Source organism: Rana temporaria, chromosome 8 (assembly GCF_905171775.1).
Source record: "Rana temporaria chromosome 8, aRanTem1.1, whole genome shotgun sequence".
Taxonomy (NCBI): Eukaryota; Metazoa; Chordata; class Amphibia; order Anura; family Ranidae; genus Rana; species Rana temporaria.
In genome coordinates this window covers 82,811,243-82,834,570 of record NC_053496.1, presented here as the reverse complement: position 1 = coordinate 82,834,570, position 23,328 = coordinate 82,811,243, and the positions used below count along the sequence as shown (strand labels likewise).

Sequence of the window (23,328 nt, the reverse complement as noted above, 5' to 3'; positions counted from 1 at the left end):
CAGAGAAATTACCGTTTAACAAGGGAGTCTATGGAAGGGGTGCCCGAATTTGAAAAATCGGTGCTCTCTGAGCGTAGGTCCCCAGGACAACAAACGTTGCACACTTGTAGAGGAAGAGTGCGGCTATATGTTTGCCAAGTTTGGGTTCCATGGGACCTATGGCCAGCTGGTACCAGGTCCCCAAAGTCTGGGAGATCAGGCATAAAAAGGTGACTCGAGTATAAGCCGAGGGGGGCATTTTCAGCATCAAAAAATGTGCTGAAAAACTCGGCTTATACTCGAGTATATACAGTAAATAAAATAAACCTGTTGTGTCATGTACAAAGCACAGGTTCACTTTAAGTTACAGAAAATAATAATAACGGAATGCATTATTGGTTGTTGGCAGTAAAGTGCAAAATATCATCCTATAGTAGGACCTCCATCCGTTTAGAATATACAACAAAAAAAAAATGCATTTGCAGTAGTTTATATTGTTTATTTTATTAACATTCAGAGGAATGTTTATTTTATTTCAATGACTGCAATTGTTAAACACACCTTACCACTCTAATCAACATATAACAGTCAAGAGATACCAAAATGCACTAAATCATTAACGGCAAGTGGGTTAGTATTGCTCTAATGAGATTTTGGTCACAGGATGGCTTTCATATTTAATTCCCAGAAAGAGTAAATCAGCATAACAGTACAAGATTTACACTAATATCAATTTATTTTGTTGTAAATCATTGATAGTTAATATCACCAGATTCATGCAATAGGGCCTTGTCAAAATTAATACAAAGTGTAGCAATCATAGGCAGATTTACATTTACAATATTCAGAGCAGTTAAGATCAGATGAAATAATGGCTGCTATAGCTTTATGCAGTTAGTACATTCTCATCCTCTAATTTTATAGAACAATATATTATATCATGATAATGTGGCGTGCAAAGCAGAATAAGCTTCTAAGTACGCCTGGTTGTCTGGCTTCAGTAGAAGAGCTTTGTTGTAGAACTTCATTGCTGAGATGTCCTGTCCTCTTTTCTGGTGGATTTACCCAAGCAAAGCATGTCCAGTGGCATCCATTGGATTTTAGACAAAAAGGCTTGGTTCACACATGAGCCACATGTGGCTCACAGCAAGGGTCCGGTGCTTCCTGGTTCACCCTTTCAGATCCGATTCCAGCCCAAATTTTGGGCTGAATTCGGACCTGAAATGGACCAAAAGACGCACAGCATTTTAGTGCAAATCGCACTAGACCCGCTGCGGAGATATGTGAACCGGCTCCATAGAGAGACGGTCACAACCTCCTGCTATTGCAAATAGAATGCAGGGGAACCCTCATCCAATTCTTAACCTCCCTGGCGGTATGATTCTTTCAGAAAAAGGGTGCTGAAAGCGGTACCATTATTTGCAAGGAAATTTGGTGATTTGTACTGTAGGCCTGTAATTTTTAGGAATAACTCACTTAAATCTGTCCAAACAAGAGTCTTGTAGGCATCCCGGGTATGAAATTTTTTAAAAACAAAATTATAAATTATAATATAATAAATAATTATAACAAATAATAATATAATTATAATAAAAATTATTCAATAATGTAATCAACTCAAAATCACTGAAATTTGCTCAGTTGGAGAATTGTCGCTGTCATCATTTTAATTTTTTTATGACGAATTTCCCCACAAATCGCTATCGCACAATTCTGCAAGTGATTATATTTTATTATCGCTGTTTTCTAGCTGCTCTAAAACCATTTTTGACATAAAGGGACACTTTTGGTTGCTATGGACAATCTACAGTTTGCAGGCAGAAAGAACAGTGTTTATTATATAAAAGTACATGTAGGACACTGGGCAGACCACTAGGGACAAGGGGGGTGTGTATTTTTTACATACAGTACTGTAATCTATAAGATTACAGTATACTGTATGTAAGGTGTTTGTTTGAGTTTTTGAATTTGGCGCCGTTCTCCGCTCCCGTGCGTCGTAACATCTCAGGGAACGGAGATCGGCTGCACAGGAGGACGCTGTGTGAATCGAGCGAGGTCCCGCTCGCTCACACAGCGCAGTGGCATCGCTGGATCCAGGAACAAGGTAAGTAAACACTGCCTGTGGATCCAGCGAGGCGAGCCCGAGTCTGACTCGGGGTTACCGATCCTAGCACAAAAATCTAACCCCGAGTCAGACTCGGGAATACCGCCAGGGGGGTTAATGGTGTGAACCCAGCCTCATGGTTTCCTCAAGTTTTTTCAGTTCTTTTATGGCGGTTTTTCTAAACCATGTTGGATTTTGTATCTCTATCACTTCCTTAAAATGCCTTACTGCTTCAGACTCAGATCCTCTCAAATGTTTTAAATGTAGTGCCCAGTAGAAATGGAGCTCTTGTTTCTGTTGAGAGTCAATATCATTCATGTTCAGAGTTTTGTAAAATTCTTCTTTTGCCTTTTGGTGTTCATTAGCTTTCATGTATACCTGAGCCAATAAAATGTGAGGTCCCACAGATGACCTGTTTAGCTCAACAGCCTTTTCCGAGTGAAATATTGCATTTGCAATGGCTTCAGCGTTTTGCTGCTTATTGTAATCAGTGGGCATTCTTATCAAATCTTTGTAACACTTAGCAAGTTGATAATGAACAGTGATGGAGTTAGGAGTTAAACTGACTGCTTTCTTCAACATTGCAATAGCTTCATTTATCTTTTTATCTTTTCTGTAAAATATTGCCACATTTCGAAGAACATAAGGAGATTCTGGTTGTTCTTGTAGAGCTTGTTCTATTAACATAGCTCCTTGATCATACTTCTTCATATGTTGACATTTCACTGCAAGGAGAACCTTCAACACTGTATCTCTGGGATTTAAGTTAACAGCCCGTTCCAAGAGTGGAAAAGATCTGTTTTCTGTGTTCCTGCTATAGCTGAAACCTTCCATTCTATACACAGCCATGGCATGGCCTGAATTCATTTCTGGATCTTCTGGGTCAAGTTTTAGAGCTTGTTCAAAGCACTCAAGCGCGCATTGATAGTATTTTCCTGTAAAGGATAAGTAAGCCCAGCCTTGTTCTCCATATCTATCTAACAGAAGAGTGTTTTTCTCTGGTGGAGACTCATATTGCTTTAAAATGGTGTCCACCTTTTCTGCATAGGTGGAGCTCTTGATAAACTGGTTCTGGTGGTAGAAAACCCAGGCAAAGTTACCATACATAACAGTTCTCCTAACATCTGAATCTTCTGTTATGCTGGACTCTTGTATATGTGCCTCAGCTTTTTGGAGCTGGATCATGGCTTCCTCATGGTCTCCTTTGAGATGCTTTAGGTAAGCTAGGAAGTTATACATCCTGTGTTTGGTTGCATCTGGCAAATACACAAGCTGGTCATTTAGCCTTTCTTCCACACTATCAATGTCTACATCTTCTCCAAGCAGGTTCCAAGTAAAATGGCATTGAAGTTTCAGTAGATGATCCATCACGGAATTTTTTATGATGTCACTGAAAAGTTAGAAATAAAGAAAACCATGCATTAAAAAGGGTAACGTGTCAATAATTAGAGACATGCTCCAGGATTATAAATCTCTTGTGTGTCCTTCCTAAATCGGTGTTCTATGGAACCCTAGGGCTATTCTTAAATTTGCTAGGGGTGGAGCAATGAAGAGTTTTGCCGCGTACACACGATCGGTTCGTCTGATGAAAACGGTCTGATGGACCGTTTTCATCAGACAAACCGATCGTATGTGGGCCCCATCAGTTTTTTTACCATCAGTGAAAACTTAGTGAAAACTTAGAACCTGTTATAAAATTATCTGATGGTTAAAAAACTGATAGAAAAAACGATCGTCTGTGGGGAAATCCATCAGTTAAAAATCAACGCAGGCTCAGAATCAAGTCGACGCATGCTCGGAAGCATTGAACTTCATTTTTCTCAGCACGTCGTTGTGTTTTAGGTCACCGCGTTTAGACACAATCGTTTTTTTAACTGATGGTGTGTAGGCAAGACTGATGAAAGTCAGCTTCATCGGATATCTGATGAAAACATCCATCAGACCGTTTTCATCGGATGAACCGATCGTGTGTACAGGGCATTTCTGTCTCTCGGTAATCACTGACATTAATGATCTTTTTAGCTGTCTGTGAGGAGGGTAGTCTTTCTACTGATCAACAATGTAAGAATTCACTTTTCAACAGCCCCTTAAAGCAGTATTAAACCTAAAAGCAAACATTTATTAAATTGCAGCTTACTAATTCTTAAATGTGATGGCTACATTGTTTTTTTTTTTTAAGGCTTTCTTGGGTTTTCATCTGGTCATCCAGCCAGTAAGTCTGTTTTTTTTCAAAACAACAAGCTCTCTTTGGAAATAACAACCCATTTAAAAATGTCAGGGGTGCTTACAATTATAAGCTGTTATTTATTTATGTAAAACCTTTATCCCAAAAGGAAAAAAACTGTTTGCTCTAACTGACTATAAAGTGTAAGCTGGAGTTTGACTTAAATTTGTTAGTGTATCTAAATCTTTTAGTACATTTAACCCTTTTACCACTAGGTCTGTATGTCGTACGGACCAGATGGGGGATTTTTTACCGGGAGTGAGTGTATAGCTGACATAGCCCACTGCTGGATTTTAAATGGAATCAATCTGACAGGTGGGCAGCCGCCTGATCGCTTATAACCCCCCTCCAGAAATAGACCCCTCCACACGAGCACCTCCGCCAAATATCCCATGCTTCACTTGCCTATCTGCAGGCCTGGGACCAGTATGGTGGGTGCCACCGGGTAAAGAAGAGGGAGCCAAGTGGCTATGTGTCCCTTCTTCATGCTGACCCGGAAGAGACATGCATCAGATCACTTTCCGGTACCCCTTTAACTTTCCTAGGCCATACTGGGCAGGAAAGAATCCAATGTAGTGTGATCTGCTCTCCATTAGATTCATTAGAGGGCTGGTTACACATGAGAAGTCTTTTAGACCCTGGATATCCCATTAAAGACAACCTGTCACCAAAAAAAATTATGACATAGGGGATTTTTGCCCCCTATGTAATTAAAATAAATAAATACAAATTGCAAAAAAAAAATATACACCCACACATTAAATTACCTCTCCACCCAATTTTTTTAAGGCCCCCCACCTCCACATAGTTTTAGTATCACAGCTCCTTCATAGCTCTAAACTGATAACCTGCAGGAGCTTTCGAAGTGTCACCTATGGAAAGTAAGGGTACTGAAGTTTGTCATCATTTCACAGACACACACAATTTTAAGATTTGACATGTTGGGTATCTACAGGTGATACTCAAAATTAGAATATCATGCAAAAGTTCATTTATTTCACTAATGCCACTTAAAAGCTGAAACTAATATATGATATAGACTCATTACATGCAAAGCAACATAGTTTAAGTCGTGATTTGTCATAATTGTGATGATTATGACTTACAGCTCATGAAAACCCCAAATCCACAATCTCCGAAAATTATAATATTGTGAAAAGGTGCAATATTCTAGACTCAAAGTGTCCCACTCTAATCAGCCAATTAAGCCATAACACCGGCAAAGGGTTCCTGAGCCTTTAAATTGTCTCTCAGGCTGGTTCAGTAGGAATCACAATCATGGGAAAGACTGCTGACCTGACAGTTGTATAGAAAACCATCATTGACATCCTCCATAAGGAGGGAAAGCCTCAAAAGATAATTGCAAAATAAGTTGGTTGTTCCCAAAGTGCTGTATCAAAGCACATTAATAGAAAGTTATGTGGAAGGTAAAAGTGTGGAAGAAAAAGGTGCACAAGCAGCAGGAATGACTGCAGCCTGGAGAGGAAAAGGCCATTGAAAAGTGTTGGGGACTTTCACAAGGAGTGGACTGAGGCTGGAGTCAGTGCATCAAGAGCCACCACACACAGACAGATCCTGGACATGAGCTTCAAATGTCGTATTCCTCTTGTCAAGCCACTCCTGAACAACAAACAACGTCAAAAGCGTCTTGCCTTGGCTAAAAGAAAACACACCTGGTCTGTTGCTCAGTGGTCCAAAGTCCTCTTTTCTGATGAGAGCAAATTTTGAATCTCATTTGGAAACCAAAGACCCATAGTATGGAGGAAGAATGGAGAGGCACACACTGCAAGATGCTTGAAGTCCAGTGTGAAGTTTCCACAGTCTGTGTTGATTTGGGGAGCCATGTCATCTGCTGGTGTTGGTCCACTGTGCTTCATTAAGTCCGGGGTCAACGCAGACGTCTACCAGGAGATTTTGGAGCACTTCATGCTTGCCTCCGCAGACAAGCTCTATGGGGATGCTGACTTCATTTTCCAGCAGGACTTGGCACCTTCCTACACTGCCAAAAGCACCAAAACCTGGTTCAATGACCATGGGATTACTGCGCTTGATTGGACAGCAAACTCTCCTGACCTGAACCCCATAGAGAATCTATGGGGCATTGCCAAGAGAAAGATGAGAGACATGAGACCGAACAATGCAGAAGAGCTGAAGGTCACTATTGAAGCATCCTGGTCTTCCATAACACCTCAGCAGTGCCACAGGCTGATGGCTTCCATACCAACCCGCATTGAGGCAGTAATTGCTGCAAAAGGGGCCCAAGCCAAGTACTGAGGACATATGCATGCTTCTACTTTTCAGAGGTCTGATATTGTTCTATGTACAATCCTTGTTTTATTGATTGCATGTAATATTCTAATTTTCTGAGATTGTGGATTTGGGGTTTTCATGAGCTGTAAGCCATAATCATCACAGTTATGACAAATCGCGGCTTGAACTATCTTGCTTTGCATGTAATGAGCCTATATCATATATTAGTTTCACCTTTTAAGTTGCATTAGTGAAATAAATAAACTTTTGGAAATGACAACCCATTTAAAAATGTCAGGTGTGCTTACAATTATAAGCTGTTATTTATTTATGTAAAACCTTTATCCCAAAAGGAAAAAAACAGTTTGCTCTAATTGACTATAAAGTGTAAGCTGGAGTTTGACTTAAATTTGTTAGTGTATCTAAATCTTTTAGTACATTTAACCCTTTTACCACTAGGTAGAAGGAACACAAGCTAGCCCCCAAACACATCCTCCTCCTCCAACAACTTAATGAAGCCAGACACGAGCTTAGAGCGACTTTGATCTCTGATCATGAAAAATACCTCAAAAAAATAAAACTAAACCACTACTCCCAAGGAAATAAAGCGGGTAAGTTACTTGCCATGCAACTACGTATTAGACAGAACAAACAGAAAATCCATGAAATTGTTCACCACAAGTCAGGAAAAGTATTGTATAACCCACAGAGTATAGCTGATGCATTTGCAGAATACTACGAGGGCCTATATAATCTAAAAGAAGATCAAACTGTCACCCAACCAACCCTAAAAGATATAAACCAATTTCTTGATAAACTTAACATCCCTATGGTAGAATCCGCTACATTAGAAAAATTAAATAATCCTATAACAGTAAATGAAATCAATAAAGTAATCTCAATGTTACCACTAAATAAAGCGCCTGGTGCAGATGGCCTATCTAGTGAATACTTTAAGGCATTTGAAAATATGCTTTCTCCATACTTGACCAGATTGTTTAATCAAGCTGTCAACACCCGCTCATTCCCTAAGGAAATGCTTGAAGCAATTATCATCACAATACCAAAGCAAGGGAAAGACCCGACGTCTCCAACTAATTATAGACTTATCTCGCTACTTAATTCTGATTTAAAATTTTTTGCTAAGGTTCTAGCTAATCGACTATTAGAAATTACTCCTTATCTGATTGAACCAGATCAAGTTGGATTCGTGAAGGGACGTCAAGGCCCAGATACTCTGCCCTCCTACCTGCTTCTCCTGTCCCAGCATGAGCCGCTCCACTCACCCAGCTTCGGCGTCAGCGTCTGTAGTCCCGTCTGTACTCCCGCACATCTTGGTTCTCAAGATGGATCACGTTGGATCGGGTCTCCGGGTGTTGATACCCCGTTCAAGACAGCGCCGGATTGGGTCCCCACGAAGCTGATCAGGTCAGGATCCCCCGCTCAAACCACACAGTCCGCTTAGTCTGTTCAAACCGCTCGGCACAGGACCAGGAGAGGTGAGATGGCCAGCACGACACCCGGCCAATCCCCGCCCCCCCCCCAATTGGTAAAAGAAAATGACATTGGCGTATAACGCGCACCCACGATTTCCCCCTGATTTTAAGGGGAAAAAAGTGCGAGTTATAAATACGGTACATCTCCACAAAAACATGAAGCTCCAAATCTGAGTGCAGGAAATGCAAAAAATAGGTGGATTTTCATGAATGCATTTCTTTTAACCACTTGCTGACGGCCGTACGACTTTGTACGGCCTCAGCGCGGCTCCCAATCTCTAACAGGCCGTGTTTTTACGGCCTCCCCTTTGCACGTTCCCCGCGCGCGCTCCCGAGCGCGCAGCGGGGAACTGCTGTGCTGGCCGTGTCCCTTGGACACAGCCAGTCACAGATCGCCGTGAACGGCCAATCGGAGCGGCCGTTTCCTAGGCGATCTGTGCGGCCAATGAGAGATGATCTCATATGTTTACATATGAGATCATCTCTCATTCCCGGCTCTCGCAGACAGCGGTGCTGTCAGGGGAGAGAGGAGACGGATCTGTGTCTCTTGTACATAGAGACACAGATCGGTCACCCCCCCAGTCACCCCCCCTCCCCCACAGTTAGAACACGAATTAGGGTACACATTTAACCCCTTCCTCACCCCCTAGTGTTAACCCCTTCCCTGCCAGTCACATTTATACAGTAATTAGTGCATATTTATAGCACTGATTGCAGTATAAATGTGAATGGCGCCAAAAATGTGTCAAAAGTGTCCGATGTGTCCGCCATAACGTCGCAGTCCCAATAAAAATCGCAGATCGCCGCCATTTCTAGTAAAAAAAAAGCATGTATACAGTAATTAGTGCATATTTATAGCACTGATTGCAGTATAAATGTGAATGGCGCCAAAAATGTGTCAAAAGTGTCCGATGTGTCCGCCATAACGTCGCAGTCCCAATAAAAATCACAGATCGCCGCCATTTCTAGTAAAAAAAAAAAAAAAAAAAAAAAAAAAATTCTGTCCCTTATTTTGTAGGCGCTATAACTTTTGCGCAAACCAGTCGCTTATTGCGATTTTTTTTTTTTTTTTTACTAAAAATATGTAGAATACGTATCGGCCTAGACTGAGGATAAAAAAAAAACGTAAAAAAAAAAAATTTAGCTATTTATTATAGCAACAAAGTAAAAATATTTTATTTTTTTTCAAAATTGTCGCTCTATTTTTGTTTATAGCGCAAAAAATAAAAACCGCAGAGGTGATCAAATACCACCAAAAGAAAGCTCTATTTGTGGGGAAAAAAGGACGTTAATTTTGTTTGGGAGCCACGTCGCACGACCGCGCAATTGTCAGTTAAAGCGACGCAGTGCCGAATCGCAAAAAGTCCTCTGGTCAGGAAGGGGTTTAAGTGCCCAGTAAGGAAGTGGTTAAGTAGAACCAGAACAAGCCATTGGGGTTGATTTACAAAAGGCAAATCCACTTTACACTACAAATGCACTTGGAAGTAAAGTCGCTGTAGATCTGACGGGAACATACAAGGAAAAAAACAACTACTTTTTTCCTTTTAAATGAGTTGATGTTAAATTTAGCAGAGCTTCCCCTCATTTCAGATCTTCCCTTCAGATCTACAGCAACTGCATTTAGTGCAAAGTGGATTTGCCTTTAGTAAATCAACCCCATTGTCTGATAATGCAGAACAAAAATAATCGAACATTATGCAAAACTGAAAACATCTATATATTGAGGTCAGAAAAAAAACGATTAAAAAAATACACAAAATGTGCTGATTTCACAGGACCACATAAAAAAATAAAAAAGTATCCCCTAGCAAACAATGGGATTATGTACAAAGATGGCTTAAAGCTACATTTACAGCAGTCTGGTCACTGCTAGCACTTTGGATGATAAGTTTACTTACCTCATTCTGCATTGTTCGTCTTTGAGTGTACTGTGTTTGCTGTTGTTGGGCGATCCTTGATGTACCTGGTGGATGAGATCCTCCTATATATGATTAGGTTCATACCATGTGACCATGTTCCATGATAAGCTCTATGATAATAAAATATAGAATGGAAACTGAAACTTGGTGGTGGCAGAGGAATTATCTGGGCAAACAATGACAGAGCAGCCCAGTGAACAATGAACAGAGCATAATGTTGAGATTTATATAGATATATATATAGACAATCACTTTAAGAATTGCTAATACACCTTTGTTTACTTTCCCTAGATTTTCTTCCTCTTTTTTTTGTTTTAATTCCTGGGAAATCGAAACTACTGGATATGTGACGACACAGACTACTGATAAGGACTCAAAGGTCGCTCAAAATAGGCTTTCGTAAAAGGTTTCGCCAGTTCCCTTGTTGTTATGAAGATATGAATGCTGATTGGACTAAACTATATGATCACACCTATAACACGCCTAGTGCTTATGCATGTTCATAAAGTATATATTGTTAAACTTGATGTTTTTAAGTCAGAGACACTTCCTTCTTCATTCCGCCCATTGGAGCTGGAAGTCGGTCTGTGTTGTGTCTCTCTACTGCAGTGTATACAATAAGAGCCCTTTCACACTGGGGCGGTGGGGGCGTTGGCGGTAAAGCAACGCTATTTTTAGCGACGCTTTGCCGTAGTTTTTCACAGTGCCAGCGGGGTGCTTTTAACCCCCGCTAGTGAGCAAAAAAGGGTTAAAACCACAGGCAAAGCTGTTCTGTGGCACCGCCCATTGATTTAATTGGGCAGGGGAGCTTTAGGAGCGGTGTAATCACTGCTCCTAAAGCGCCTCAAAAGATACGCTAGCAGAACTTTTTTTACCATCCTGCCAGCGCACAGCTCCAGTGTGAAAGCCTTCTGACTTTCACACTGGAGTCAAAGGAGAAGCTCCTTCAGGGAGCTTTGCAGGTGCTATTTTTAGCATTATAGCGCCTGCAAAGTGTGTAAAAGGGGTCTAAAGCACCTACTTACAGTGGGTACGGAAAGTATTCAGACCCCCTTAAATGTTTCACTCTTTGTTATGTAGCACTACCCCTGGAGGAACTGCTGGTTTAGATTGGGGTTTGCATGTGTAGCGGGGTCATCCTGTCAGAGTCCAATGACAGGCCTGAATCCCCGCTGGAACTTTATCCACGCTTGTAAATATGTAAGATACCTTTAAGAAGTTATGCATTGTGGGACTGCGAGTAGCGGGAGATATGGACTCCATTGACTCTTAGGAGAAGTAGACTTCACTTCCCACAATGCCCTGCATTCTTGAAACATGTGACACCTCCACACAGACTTATGGGGGAGGTTACTTAAGGAAAGGGAGGGGCTGATCTCTCTCTCTCGGGACCTGCATCTTCTCCTCTGTGGAGCTGTGGAGGACAGCACAGCCGTGCTGCTAGGCCTGAAGTCTAGGCCTACATCCTCCGAGAGACCTGCCATCCGGAAGGAAGCAAGACCCCAGTATCCAGCTCGTGTTCCCGGAGATCGGAGAGGCCACCCAGCTGACAACTGAAACAGTGGAGAGCCTGATGCCGGGATCCTTGTGCTGTGGAGCAGTGATCTACCAACGCACCTTTTGAGAAGAACTCAGGCGGGTCGGGCCTGTTGGGTGAGAGAGCACATGCTCAACTTCCAACTCTCCCTTTTAGACAGTCAACCTAGTGCCACCCTACTAGCCAGAGATACGTGTTTGGTCTCTAGCTGAAACTTAGAGGCCCTTTAACTTGAAGTGACTGATGCTGACGAGCGATCAGTTCACCAACGTTACTGTTCATGATACTTGGTTTGATTAACTTCCTTTTATCATTTACCACTTGCGGATTATAAACCTAACGTGCACCAACGGGCGCAACGTGGACTTTAGTCTCGAGACGTTCTTTAGCTGTTCTGCAGGATTGCCCGCTAGAGGGAGCTCGCGATCATAGACTGCCTACATTAGTTTAACTGAATGGTACCATTCCTTAGCTTAGATCTTTTCATTATAACTATGTACTACTGATTCCCGCAAGGGCCCTTGCAGAATCATATTGTGTCATTGCATAACAGTTGTCTACTTGTGTTTCAAGTCCATATTTGCTTTCTCTAATCTACAGAAAGTAAACTTATCCTCTTTGGTTTAAATATATTGACTGTGTGGAGTATATTTTTCTCACCTGGAGGGACCATCCATAAAAGCAGGTAATACCGTTTATACATTGTCATTGCATGTTGTATGCCGGCTATTGTGACTCCAGCAAAGCAGAGGTCACAATACACCCACCAGGTTTCTGATGTGTCAAGGGAGGGTTCGAGCCAGTTAAATAGGGGTGAGCCAAGCAAAGAGAGAGTAGATTCCAAATCAATTAGCGGCTATTGAGGGGGTAACGCTACACGTGAGGGCTCGTCCGGGATTCTACTTCTCAACAATCAAATTTCCCCTCATACTGAACCTCACCCTTGCCAAGATCAGCCATGGATGCAGTCGCTGCATCCAAATGGTGCAAAGAAGAGAATGTTCCTGTAGAGAAAGGCCTAGTGATAGAAGTGCGGGGAAAAGCTTGGACCGAAGAGGAGGTACTCTTATGCCGCGTACACACCATCGCTTTCTGCGATGAAAAAAAACGACGCTTTATGTGCTTTAAAAAAAACGTCATTTTTCAAACTTCAATTTGAACAACGACGTAGCATACACACCATCACTTTTTCACAACGCTCTAGCAAAGCGCAGTTCCGTCAATCACGCACGACGTCACTATAAAGGGTCGTTTCCATGCGGAAGACGGCCTCTTTTGCTGATATTGTGTTGCTGCGTGTTAGTAAAAGTTTGGTGAGATACGATTCGTGATTTTCAGTGACTGTGCTTTAAATTTCGTTTTCTGTCGTACAGTTTGTCTATTTGTCGTCGGATCTGTGATACAGTGCTTGTACTAAGGACGTATTTGTTTTGGCATTACGTTTTGTGTGCACGGTGCTGTTTAGCAGGTCGTTCTTCAAAGGCCATTCTGTACTTCAGGGCGTAATTTTTAGTCTGATCTGATTTGACGACCGTTTTCTAGCCATGTTGCGGGTACGAACTTGTCGCCGAGATCGTGCTGTGCTTGTTGTTAGGATGTGTGCTGCATCCCAGCGACGGTCCATGAACAGGGTGAGGAGGAGGTTGTGGACCAAGAACTGGTTGCTATGCAGGGACCAGTTCTCTCATATGCCTCTGCGGGAGATCCGAGAAAATAACCCTGATGATTTCAGGAATTTTCTTAGGATGTCTGACCCCGTATTTCAGCAGCTTTTGGCTTCGGTGTCGCCATATATCACCAGGCAGGACACCGTTATGCGGGAAGCCATCACTGCTGAGCAGAGGCTAGTTGCAACGTTGCGCTACCTTGCAACAGGGAGAAGTCTGCAGGACTTGAAGTTCTCGACGGGCATCTCCCCCCAGGCTCTGGGCCTCATAATCCCGGATACCTGTTCGGCCATCATTCAGGTTCTTCAGGAGGACTATGTTAAGGTAAGTGGTGTTCTTTCAATGGTCAAACTATGGCCCTAAAAAAAAAAACATACCTGTTTGTAATATGCTCAGAATGTTCACTTTGTCTCCATGTATGCTGTTCTACACCATTTGTAAAGCCCTACATGTTTATTGTATTTAGCCAACCTGTCCATTATTCTATGTTGTGGCCAAACCCACCTAGCATAGTCCCTATATCCCCCTTTATTTGTGGCCTCCATTGTAGTGCTGCATTTTGTGTGTCCCTATATCCCCTTTTATTTGTGGCCTCCATTGTAGTGCTGCATTTTGTGTGTCCCTATATCCCCTTTTATTTGTGGCCTCCATTGTAGTGCTGCATTTTGTGTGTCCCTATATCCCCTTTTATTTGTGGCCTCCATTGTAGTGCTGCATTTTGTGTGTCCCTATATCCCCGTTTATTTGTGGCCTCCATTGTCCAAACCCCCCCCCCCCCCCAAGATTGTTTCACTACATACTAATAATTATTTTTATTATTATTTTATCTTTTTTGTGGGGTGGTTTCTCAGGTGACAAACTCATCTTGGGCCCCCACTCCCCCTAATTATATTTTTGGAACATCAGAGGGGGTGATTAATATGCTTAGTGTTCACATGTTATTTTTTAATCCTAACCTTTTTTGTTTAAGTTTTGGTGGGATCCCTTGAAATTGTAGATATATTCTGTTCACAATGTTTGTTTGAATGGATTTTTTATTATCTTTCTATCCAGTTCCCCACCACGCCACAGGAATGGCAGACTGTGGCAGCGGACTTCTCCCAGCGTTGGAACTTTCCGAACTGCGGAGGAGCCATTGATGGCAAGCACATCTGCATTGTGCCCCCACCCCATAGTGGATCCCATTTCTACAACTACAAGGGGTTCCACAGCGTTGTTTTGATGGCGGTGGTGTCTGCCAATTATGAGTTCATGTACGTGGATGTTGGGAAAAATGGCCGGATGTCGGACGGCGGTGTCTTTGCGGAGACGGAGTTTGCCCAACGGCTTCAGTCGGAGGACCTAGGATTGCCACCTGCGGAGGAGAATGAAGAGGGTCTGCCCTTCGTGTTTATTGCAGATGAGGCTTTTGCTTTGGGTCCCCACCTCATGAGGCCATTTCCCCAACGCACCCTCACCCATGAGAGGAGGGTTTTTAATTATCGGCTGGCCAGAGCAAGACGTGTGGTAGAGAATGCCTTTGGAATCATGGCCAGCCGATTCCGATTGTTTTTAACAGCAATCAACCTTGCGGAATACAAATGGAATCACATTATTTTATGTTGTTGCATTCTCCACAATTTTTTAAAGAGACATTCACAAAATTACCTCACGGTATTGCCTGATGAGGCAGATGTTGTGGCTCCGGAGCCGGGACGTGAGGCTAGCCATAGAGGCTTGGCCCCCCAAACCGCACGTGCAGTGCGTCAATCCTATGTGGACTATTTTATGGGGAGGGGGGCCATTGCAATGCCCGATCTTCAATAACTAATAAAATTTACTTTTTGCTTGATTAAACAGTGTAAATTTATTTTTTTTTCTTTATTTTTTATTTTTTGGGGGTATTGTTTCTTTTTCCTAGGTTCTCATCCAGCCATGTGTTTGGGATGTCATAAATTCCCATGTGTTAAATGTGTTAAATCTTAATAACTCTACAAATATGCCTGAGTAATTTAATGAGTCAGCATTGATACCAATAACTACACACACATTTTTTGGAGTACAAAATATTTTTTATTTTTTTGTCTTTTTTTTTATTAGTACAAAATAGAATCAATTTTTTTATTTTTTTGTCTTTTTTTTATTAGTACAAAATAGAATCATTTTTTTTTTTTTTTTGTCTTTTTTTTATTAGTACAAAATAGAATCATTTTTTTTTTTTTTGTCTTTTTTTTTATTAGTACAAAATAGAATTTTTTTATTTTTGTCTTTTTTTTTGGTTTTTAAAATTATTTGTAAATAAAATGAACACAAACAATTAAACCCTCCCCAAAACATTAATAAAATTTTTAAGCTGACATTCCAGCGTCTTCGCTTTGTGGCGAATTTCCCGGCAGGCCAGACGTATGTCCTCGACTTGGGCCCTGCATGTGAGAACCTCGCCGATGAGGAGCTGGGCACTATACGTGTCCAGTCCCTGACCAGCCCGATTTCCTCCTGAAATGTGGAACCAAAACATGTGTTAAAAGATTGTATGCCTATATCTATATTCCCTGAAAATGTGGTATATGTTACTTTACCGGATGTTGTGGCAGGTTCCCCTTCATCTACATCCCTCGGGGGTGTGGCTTGGTTGGCTTGTGCCTCCTGCCTTGCTGCTTCATTGTGCCCTACGCGGTTGAAGAAAGGGAAAACAGGAGGTTAAAACATTACGAGCGGCCTGAAATGACCCAAAAATATTTGAAAAAAAAAAAAAAGAGGGCAATATTGTTGATTTTAAAAAGCGTTCCAAGAAAATAGACCAGTATTTAATCCATTCACAAAGTAATGTCAAATCTGGTGACAATTGTTTTTTTTTTCTATATGTAAGCTAACCAAGTATCCCCTGGATCTGCTCACCCCTGTGTGTGACCCAACATAGGTTGTGATTGTGACAAACAATTGTGCTACTGAGTACACATGTTCAATAAAAAAATGAGGAGCAAACGCTCCTTTTTGGGAATCTCAAGGTATTTAAGTTTCTTCAAAAATAAGCTGAAACACATTTACATCAATACCAGAATTGAAGACACCTTTTAAGCCCCAAAAATTTCACAACTTTCATATTTGTGTCGAATAATTGGTCCTAGGAGTCGTCGTTCATTCGCCCACAATTCCTACATTTACGTTTTTATTTATGATACAGTGCTTCAACTCCCCTTTGCACATGAAAACTAGGCATGATGCCATTTCTCAGTAATATGGTATTGGATTATTGAAAATCAGCGAATGAAAGACGACTACGACGACTGAATCATGCGTCCACATTCATAATATTAATTATGGTCAACCTGCAAAAAAAAAAAACATGGCACAAAGAACACACCAAAATAATTAATACACATGGAAAAAACTTACTTCTTCTTCGAATCACCCTATTTATTTTGGCAAGTTGGTGGGGTTCCCTCTTTTTTAAATCGGACCACCTTTTGCGCAGGTGCTCTCTGCTCCTGCGTTTTCCAAACTTCCGCTGGAGCCTACGGATGACCTTCTCCATAATTTTTGCTTTGACTTTATTTGGATGCATGTAGGGGCCATGCTTGGCATCATAGTCCTCCCTCCTCAATATGGTGACCATCTCCACCATTTCATTAAATGTCATGTTGGAGGCTCTGCATGTGAATCTGCGGCGTGGTTGGGCCTGGCCTGCCTCCTGGCTTGAGCTGGAATTGTCATCCATGTTCTCCATCATTTCTCCCTCACCAAACGACAGAGAAGGGGCGTGGAAAGGACGATACCGAACGTCAGGGGCGGGGTGTCGTGCGGAGCGTCACGCGTGCGTAGTGTAAAAAGGGATGGGACGTGTTTGTAAACGGCGTGCATAGTCTGTGGAAGAAGGCGTAAATCACGATCTTTCATAAGTTTTTTTTTGCGACTTTATTATAGTGAAGAGGGAATGAGTTTGTGGGCTAGTTAGGGGAAGTAAGCTAGTGGCTTTAATGACATTATGTTTTGGCTTCTGTTTCATGTGCAGAAAGAATGGATCCCTTCAAGGATGCTGATTTCCTCACCGAATTTATTCAAAAATGGAAGGAACATCCTGTTCTGTGGCAAACCAAAAATACAATAAATAAAAACAAAGATGCCAGGGAAAAAGCTAAAGAGAGCATGCTTGCTTTTCTGAAAACAAGGGTCCCCAACGCCACAAAAGCCACAGTGAAAAGCAAAATAAATTCCATCAGGGGCACCTACAGGGCCCAACGGGTCCAAGTCCTGGCCTCAATGAGGTCTGGGGCTGCAGCTGACTCCATATACAAACCAACCCTGTGGTACTACAGTCAGCTGCAGTTCCTGGACGACCACATTGAGACCAGGGCATCCATGTCTACCCTTCCCCCAAGAGGTAGCTCCCAGCTTCCCAGCAGCCAATCCTCCAGTCTTCTCTGCAGACAAGAGCAGGCAAGCTCGGAGGAAGAGCAAGAGTTCCTGGAGGACCCCAATTGTGAGCCATGGAGCATGGTATGTGTTTTTTGTATGAATTTAGTTAGTATATGACAAGTCTAGTAATAATGTTAAATTTATGTTACTATTGTTCTAAATTCTAAGTGAATCTCCTAAGTTTAGGGATAAGATCAATAGTCAGTAGTGGCAAAACAGGATGGGGACAAAATTGCCCAATTAATAATGTTTATGAAGAAGTGGGTGGCATTTTCAGATAGGCCAGTAGGGGGGAGTAACGCAATACACCTGCAAGGAGTCCCAGATGGAAAACACCCTTTTTGAGTACTATCTAGTTGACACGAAATTTAATAATTATTTTTTGGGGGAAAAGGCCACTTATTTCCTAAATTAGGCTTGCAACAACCCACATAATTCCAGGGGGACCATGTCTGAAGGTGTGTAAGGGGCCACATAATTAAGGATGGCGACCCTGTGTGTAATATATATTGACATTCAATTTGCATCACTCATGATTTTAAAAATGTGTGTGATTAATGACAAACACAAATAAAATATGTTCCTTTTTTTGATACACAGGCAGACCAAAGCCAGGAAGAGACAGGGCCCACAGGGAGCCAGGAAGAGACAGGGCCCACAGGGAGCCAGGAGGAGCCAGGGCCAACTGCAAGGCAGGAGGTGGCAGAGCCCACTGGGAGCCAGGAGGTGGCAGGCCCCAGTGAGACCCAGGAGGCACGCCGGCGGGATACCATCTCCCGGATCCCTCCATTCCGCAATCCCAATAAACGGCTCAGGAGTATGCGACAAATGGAGGAGGAGACCCAGGGCCTGCTTCGCCAAGCTACTGCAGCCATCCGAGAGCCACCCAGTGAAGTTGAGGGGTTCGCAGCGCTCATTGCAGCCAGGCTCTACAATCTGGAGCAGAGCCAGCGTGTGCGCTGCAAACTCATCTTCAAAGCCATAAGCATGGCATCCCTGGGGCAGCTCGATGACGACACCGACATTGTGCGGATTGCTCCTCCTGTCCTTGCTGCTCCTCCTGCTCCTGCTCCTGCTCCTCCTCTTCATGATAACAACAAAAACCTGGGGAATGCCCAGGGAAAAACCAAGCCTACTTACCGACCAGCTTGCAGAGAACCAATTAACCTGTCTACAGTATGCGTTAAAAACAGGGGTTCAGTCCGCACGCATTTGCAAACGCATGCGTGAGCCACAGAGCCGCGCCAAGGCACCCTGCAATATCTGTGGTCCTAACACTAAACAATGAGCGTCCCCACAGTGGAGGCACATGCATTTTAATGGATAGACAGGGGCAGGTGAACTGAAGGGAAGCCACCCCTCCTTTAAAGGTACAAGAGCACACCAAGCACCCAGCATATAGCACAATGGCTGCAAAGGTGTTGGTGCACTGATGGACCAATATAAACACCACAGGTGAAGCATAAACATGTCCACTGCCCCTGTCTATAGCTGGCCATAACAGTAAGTAGCATTGGAAGGCTAAAGCAGATAACAACAAAAACCTGGGGAATGCCCAGGGAAAAACCAAGCCTACTTACCGACCAGCTTGCAGAGAACCAATTAACCTGTCTACAGTATGCGTTAAAAACAGGGGTTCAGTCCGCACGCATTTGCAAACGCATGCGTGAGCCACAGAGCCGCGCCAAGGCACCCTGCAATATCTGTGGTCCTAACACTAAACAATGAGCGTCCCCACAGTGGAGGCACATGCATTTTAATGGATAGACAGGGGCAGGTGAACTGAAGGGAAGCCACCCCTCCTTTAAAGGTACAAGAGCACACCAAGCACCCAGCATATAGCACAATGGCTGCAAAGGTGTTGGTGCACTGATGGACCAATATAAACACCACAGGTGAAGCATAAACATGTCCACTGCCCCTGTCTATAGCTGGCCATAACAGTAAGTAGCATTGGAAGGCTAAAGCAGATAACAACAAAAACCTGGGGAATGCCCAGGGAAAAACCAAGCCTACTTACCGACCAGCTTGCAGAGAACCAATTAACCTGTCTACAGTATGCGTTAAAAACAGGGGTTCAGTCCGCACGCATTTGCAAACGCATGCGTGAGCCACAGAGCCGCGCCAAGGCACCCTGAAATATCTGTGGTCCTAACACTAAACAATGAGCATCCCCACAGTGGAGGCACATGCATTTTAATGGATAGACAGGGGCAGGTGAACTGAAGGGAAGCCACCCCTCCTTTAAAGGTACAAGAGCACACCAAGCACCCAGCATATAGCACAATGGCTGCAAAGGTGTTGGTGCACTGATGGACCAATATAAACACCACAGGTGAAGCATAAGCATGTCCACTGCCCCTGTCTATAGCTGGCCATAACAGTAAGTAGCATTGGAAGGCTAAAGCAGATAACAACAAAAACCTGGGGAATGCCCAGGGAAAAACCAAGCCTACTTACCGACCAGCTTGCAGAGAACCAATTAACCTGTCTACAGTATGCGTTAAAAACAGGGGTTCAGTCCGCACGCATTTGCAAACGCATGCGTGAGCCACAGAGCCGCGCCAAGGCACCCTGCAATATCTGTGGTCCTAACACTAAACAATGAGCGTCCCCACAGTGGAGGCACATGCATTTTAATGGATAGACAGGGGCAGGTGAACTGAAGGGAAGCCACCCCTCCTTTAAAGGTACAAGAGCACACCAAGCACCCAGCATATATCACAATGGCTGCAAAGGTGTTGGTGCACTGATGGACCAATATAAACACCACAGGTGAAGCATAAACATGTCCACTGCCCCTGTCTATAGCTGGCCATAACAGTAAGTAGCATTGGAAGGCTAAAGCAGATAACAACAAAAACCTCGGGAATGCCCAGGGAAAAACCAAGCCTACTTACCGACCAGCTTGCAGAGAACCAATTAACCTGTCTACAGTATGCGTTAAAAACAGGGGTTCAGTCCGCACGCATTTGCAAACGCATGCGTGAGCCACAGAGCCGCGCCAAGGCACCCTGCAATATCTGTGGTCCTAACACTAAACAATGAGCGTCCCCACAGTGGAGGCACATGCATTTTAATCCTCTTCATGAGGCTGCTCTGGCTCCTGGCACTTCATCTCCTCCAGGAACCCAGCCCCCAAGGACTCGGGCTACAGGGCAGGCTGCAGGGAAGACTGCAGAGAAGACTGCAGGGAAGGCTGCTGGGAAGAAAAAGCCCAAAAAATAACACGGTGCCCCTGATGGAATTTTAATGTGGACTCACAGGCTGAATTTGTGGCTTCGGGGACCCTTGTTTTCATAAAAATTCAAGCATGCTCTAAAGTGCTGCCTTCCTTGGCATCTTTGTTTTTATTATGTTGTGTTTTTGGGTTGCCACCATTTTTTATTTGAATTTTTCAGCAGAATAAATGAAATGTTAATTTTTCAGCCAAATTTGACCATGTTTCTTTATTGTAGATTTGAGAGATCATTAGTGAGTGGGCAGACCCATTCCCAAATAAATATTGCAAACATTAACAAGGTAAAAAAACATGCTTGTGGGTGAGTTAAAGAAAAAATTAGGTTGTTGCAGCCACTTCACACACTCCCAAATCAACACAAAATAGAGATTAAAAATAAAATTGGTGACAAAATAAAAATCAAAAAATAAAAAGGTGGACCAATATATATATTTAAAAATTTTAAGATGGAAGATACAACTAAATAACAGAACACAAACATAAACATTATCAAACAAGAAAGAAACTAATTAAAAGCTTGTCATAACTATGTAACAAGATCAGCCGCAACAAACGTCCATTTCTGGGTAGCAGTTAAAAGCAGGGGTTAAAGAAGCGCTTTCTTTTCTTGTCTATAAGCTGAAAAAGACCTTAACGAATGTGCTGATTCCATTCTGAACAGTCGTTTTACATGAATGAGCGCTGCCGTCTCCTAACTTGCTTCTGAGCATGCGCGGGCTTAAAAGGACGTTTTTACGTACACACGGTCAATGTTTAGAACACAGAAAACGACGTCGGCCAAAAACGACACATAAAATTGAAGCATGCTTCAATTTTTTTGTGTCGTTTTTTAGAAGACATAAAACGACGTTTTTGCCCACACACAGTCAATTAAATTGACGTTTTTCAAAACGTCGTTTTTTTTCATCGCAGAAAGCGATGGTGTGTACGCGGCATTAGTCCTGAAAACTTTGTCCCCAGATCAAAAATTCTGGGTGACAAACACGAGGGTGGATGATACCAACCCACACACCTATGCCCTATGTGAATGGAAAAATGGTGTTCCAGACTGTTTAAAAAAACCTAGTGTGGAGACCACCGAGGGCACAGAACTTTTCCTGATATAACCTGAAGAAGAGTCAGCTGTTCCTACTTCTTTTAATACTCTGGCACCCACTGGGGCTTCAGGAAAAACAGTGAAGGGGTCCGCCAATGCACCACTTAAGGACCTCAACCCAGAGTTATGTGCTGTCTTGGAAGAAATCGTAGCCCAATGCAAGAAAGATTCCCCATATTACTTGATGACAGGATATAGAAAACTGAGAATCTTCTCCAGGAGACACCCTGTACCATCCTCGGAGGATGGTTTTGAAGAATGGATGGATCATGCCGCCCAAGCTCTAGAAGAGTGGGGAGTCCCAGAGAAGAATAAGAAGCAAAGGATTATGGAAAGTCTCAGAGGACCAGCTCTAGAGGCTATACGCAACCTCAAGCTTAGTAAAGATAATTGCACTGCCCAAGATTATCTAGACGTTTTACAGAATGTGTTCGGAAGGACTGAAAACATCAGTGAGCTTTGTTGCCAATTAGAACACTGCTTCCAAAAGAAGGGAGAAAAGCTATCTGAATTTGTCGGCCGCTTGGATAAGATTCTGCATCAGATGTTGTTAAAGAAAGAGATAGATGCAAGACAAGTGGATAAAACTTGCTTCCAACAAGTGATAAGGGGAGCCCAGCCCATGGATCCCATTGTCTTTCAGTTACGAACCCAACAAGGAAGCAAAGTGCTAAGGTATCCTGATCTGATCCGGATCAATCGACAGGAGGAGGACCTCCTAGATCAGAAGAGCAAGTACCAAGCCACAGAAACTCCTGCACGAGTGCGTGTTGTGGCCACCGAGGACCATGATCCCCAAGTTGAGCTCCTAAAGACACAAGTGTCTCAATTGACGGAGATGGTAGCTGCTTTAACCGGCCAAGCGGGGTTTTCCCCTTACCAGACCAGAAGGGATAAAACCGAGAAGCCCGCCTATAGGCCTTACGACCAACAAAATAAACCAAGAAGGTTTATTTTCTGTTTCAACTGCGGAGGGATAGGCCACACCAGAGAAGTCTGCCCCAGCCCCGTCAACACCAACCAACCAATATACAGGCCGGCGGAAAACTTTAGAGGGCCCTGGTGAAGGAGTCAACCGGGAGCCCGCCTATCGTAGAGAGCTCCAACATGAAACAAGAAACAGAGGGACAGAGGCAGAAAGAAAAACTCCCCCCAAGGCCACCTCCAAATTCCCGCCTACGTGATTGGATAGGGGCCAAAAGGGATCCTTGCAAGAGAGGAGTGAGAATACAAGTTACAGGAGGAAGAGGGAGAAATACACCTCAAAAGTTCCCTGAAAATCTGGTGGGGCCTTCCCCGCTAGTACCCATTCAAGTGGAGGGGATCTACACCAAAGCCCTCCTGGATACCGGGGCAGAAGTGACTCTTCTGTATAGAGACTTATATGATAAGTACCTTTCTCACTTGCCTTTGCAGAAGT

At 43.1% G+C, this 23,328-nt stretch overlaps 1 protein-coding gene across 1 annotated transcript; it reads right to left on the bottom strand.

The window, feature by feature from the left end:
* Positions 1–2,146: 2,146 nt before the first annotated feature.
* On the bottom strand, positions 2,147–10,095 carry LOC120947105 (interferon-induced protein with tetratricopeptide repeats 5-like). Its single transcript, XM_040362105.1, has 2 exons — positions 9,952–10,095; positions 2,147–3,473 (listed from the first exon to the last, which is right to left on the bottom strand). Exons 1-2 carry the CDS (start codon positions 9,954–9,956, stop codon positions 2,198–2,200), a joined length of 1,281 nt encoding a protein of 426 aa, XP_040218039.1. The 5' UTR covers positions 9,957–10,095; the 3' UTR covers positions 2,147–2,197.
* Between the last annotated feature and the right edge of the window lie 13,233 nt (positions 10,096–23,328).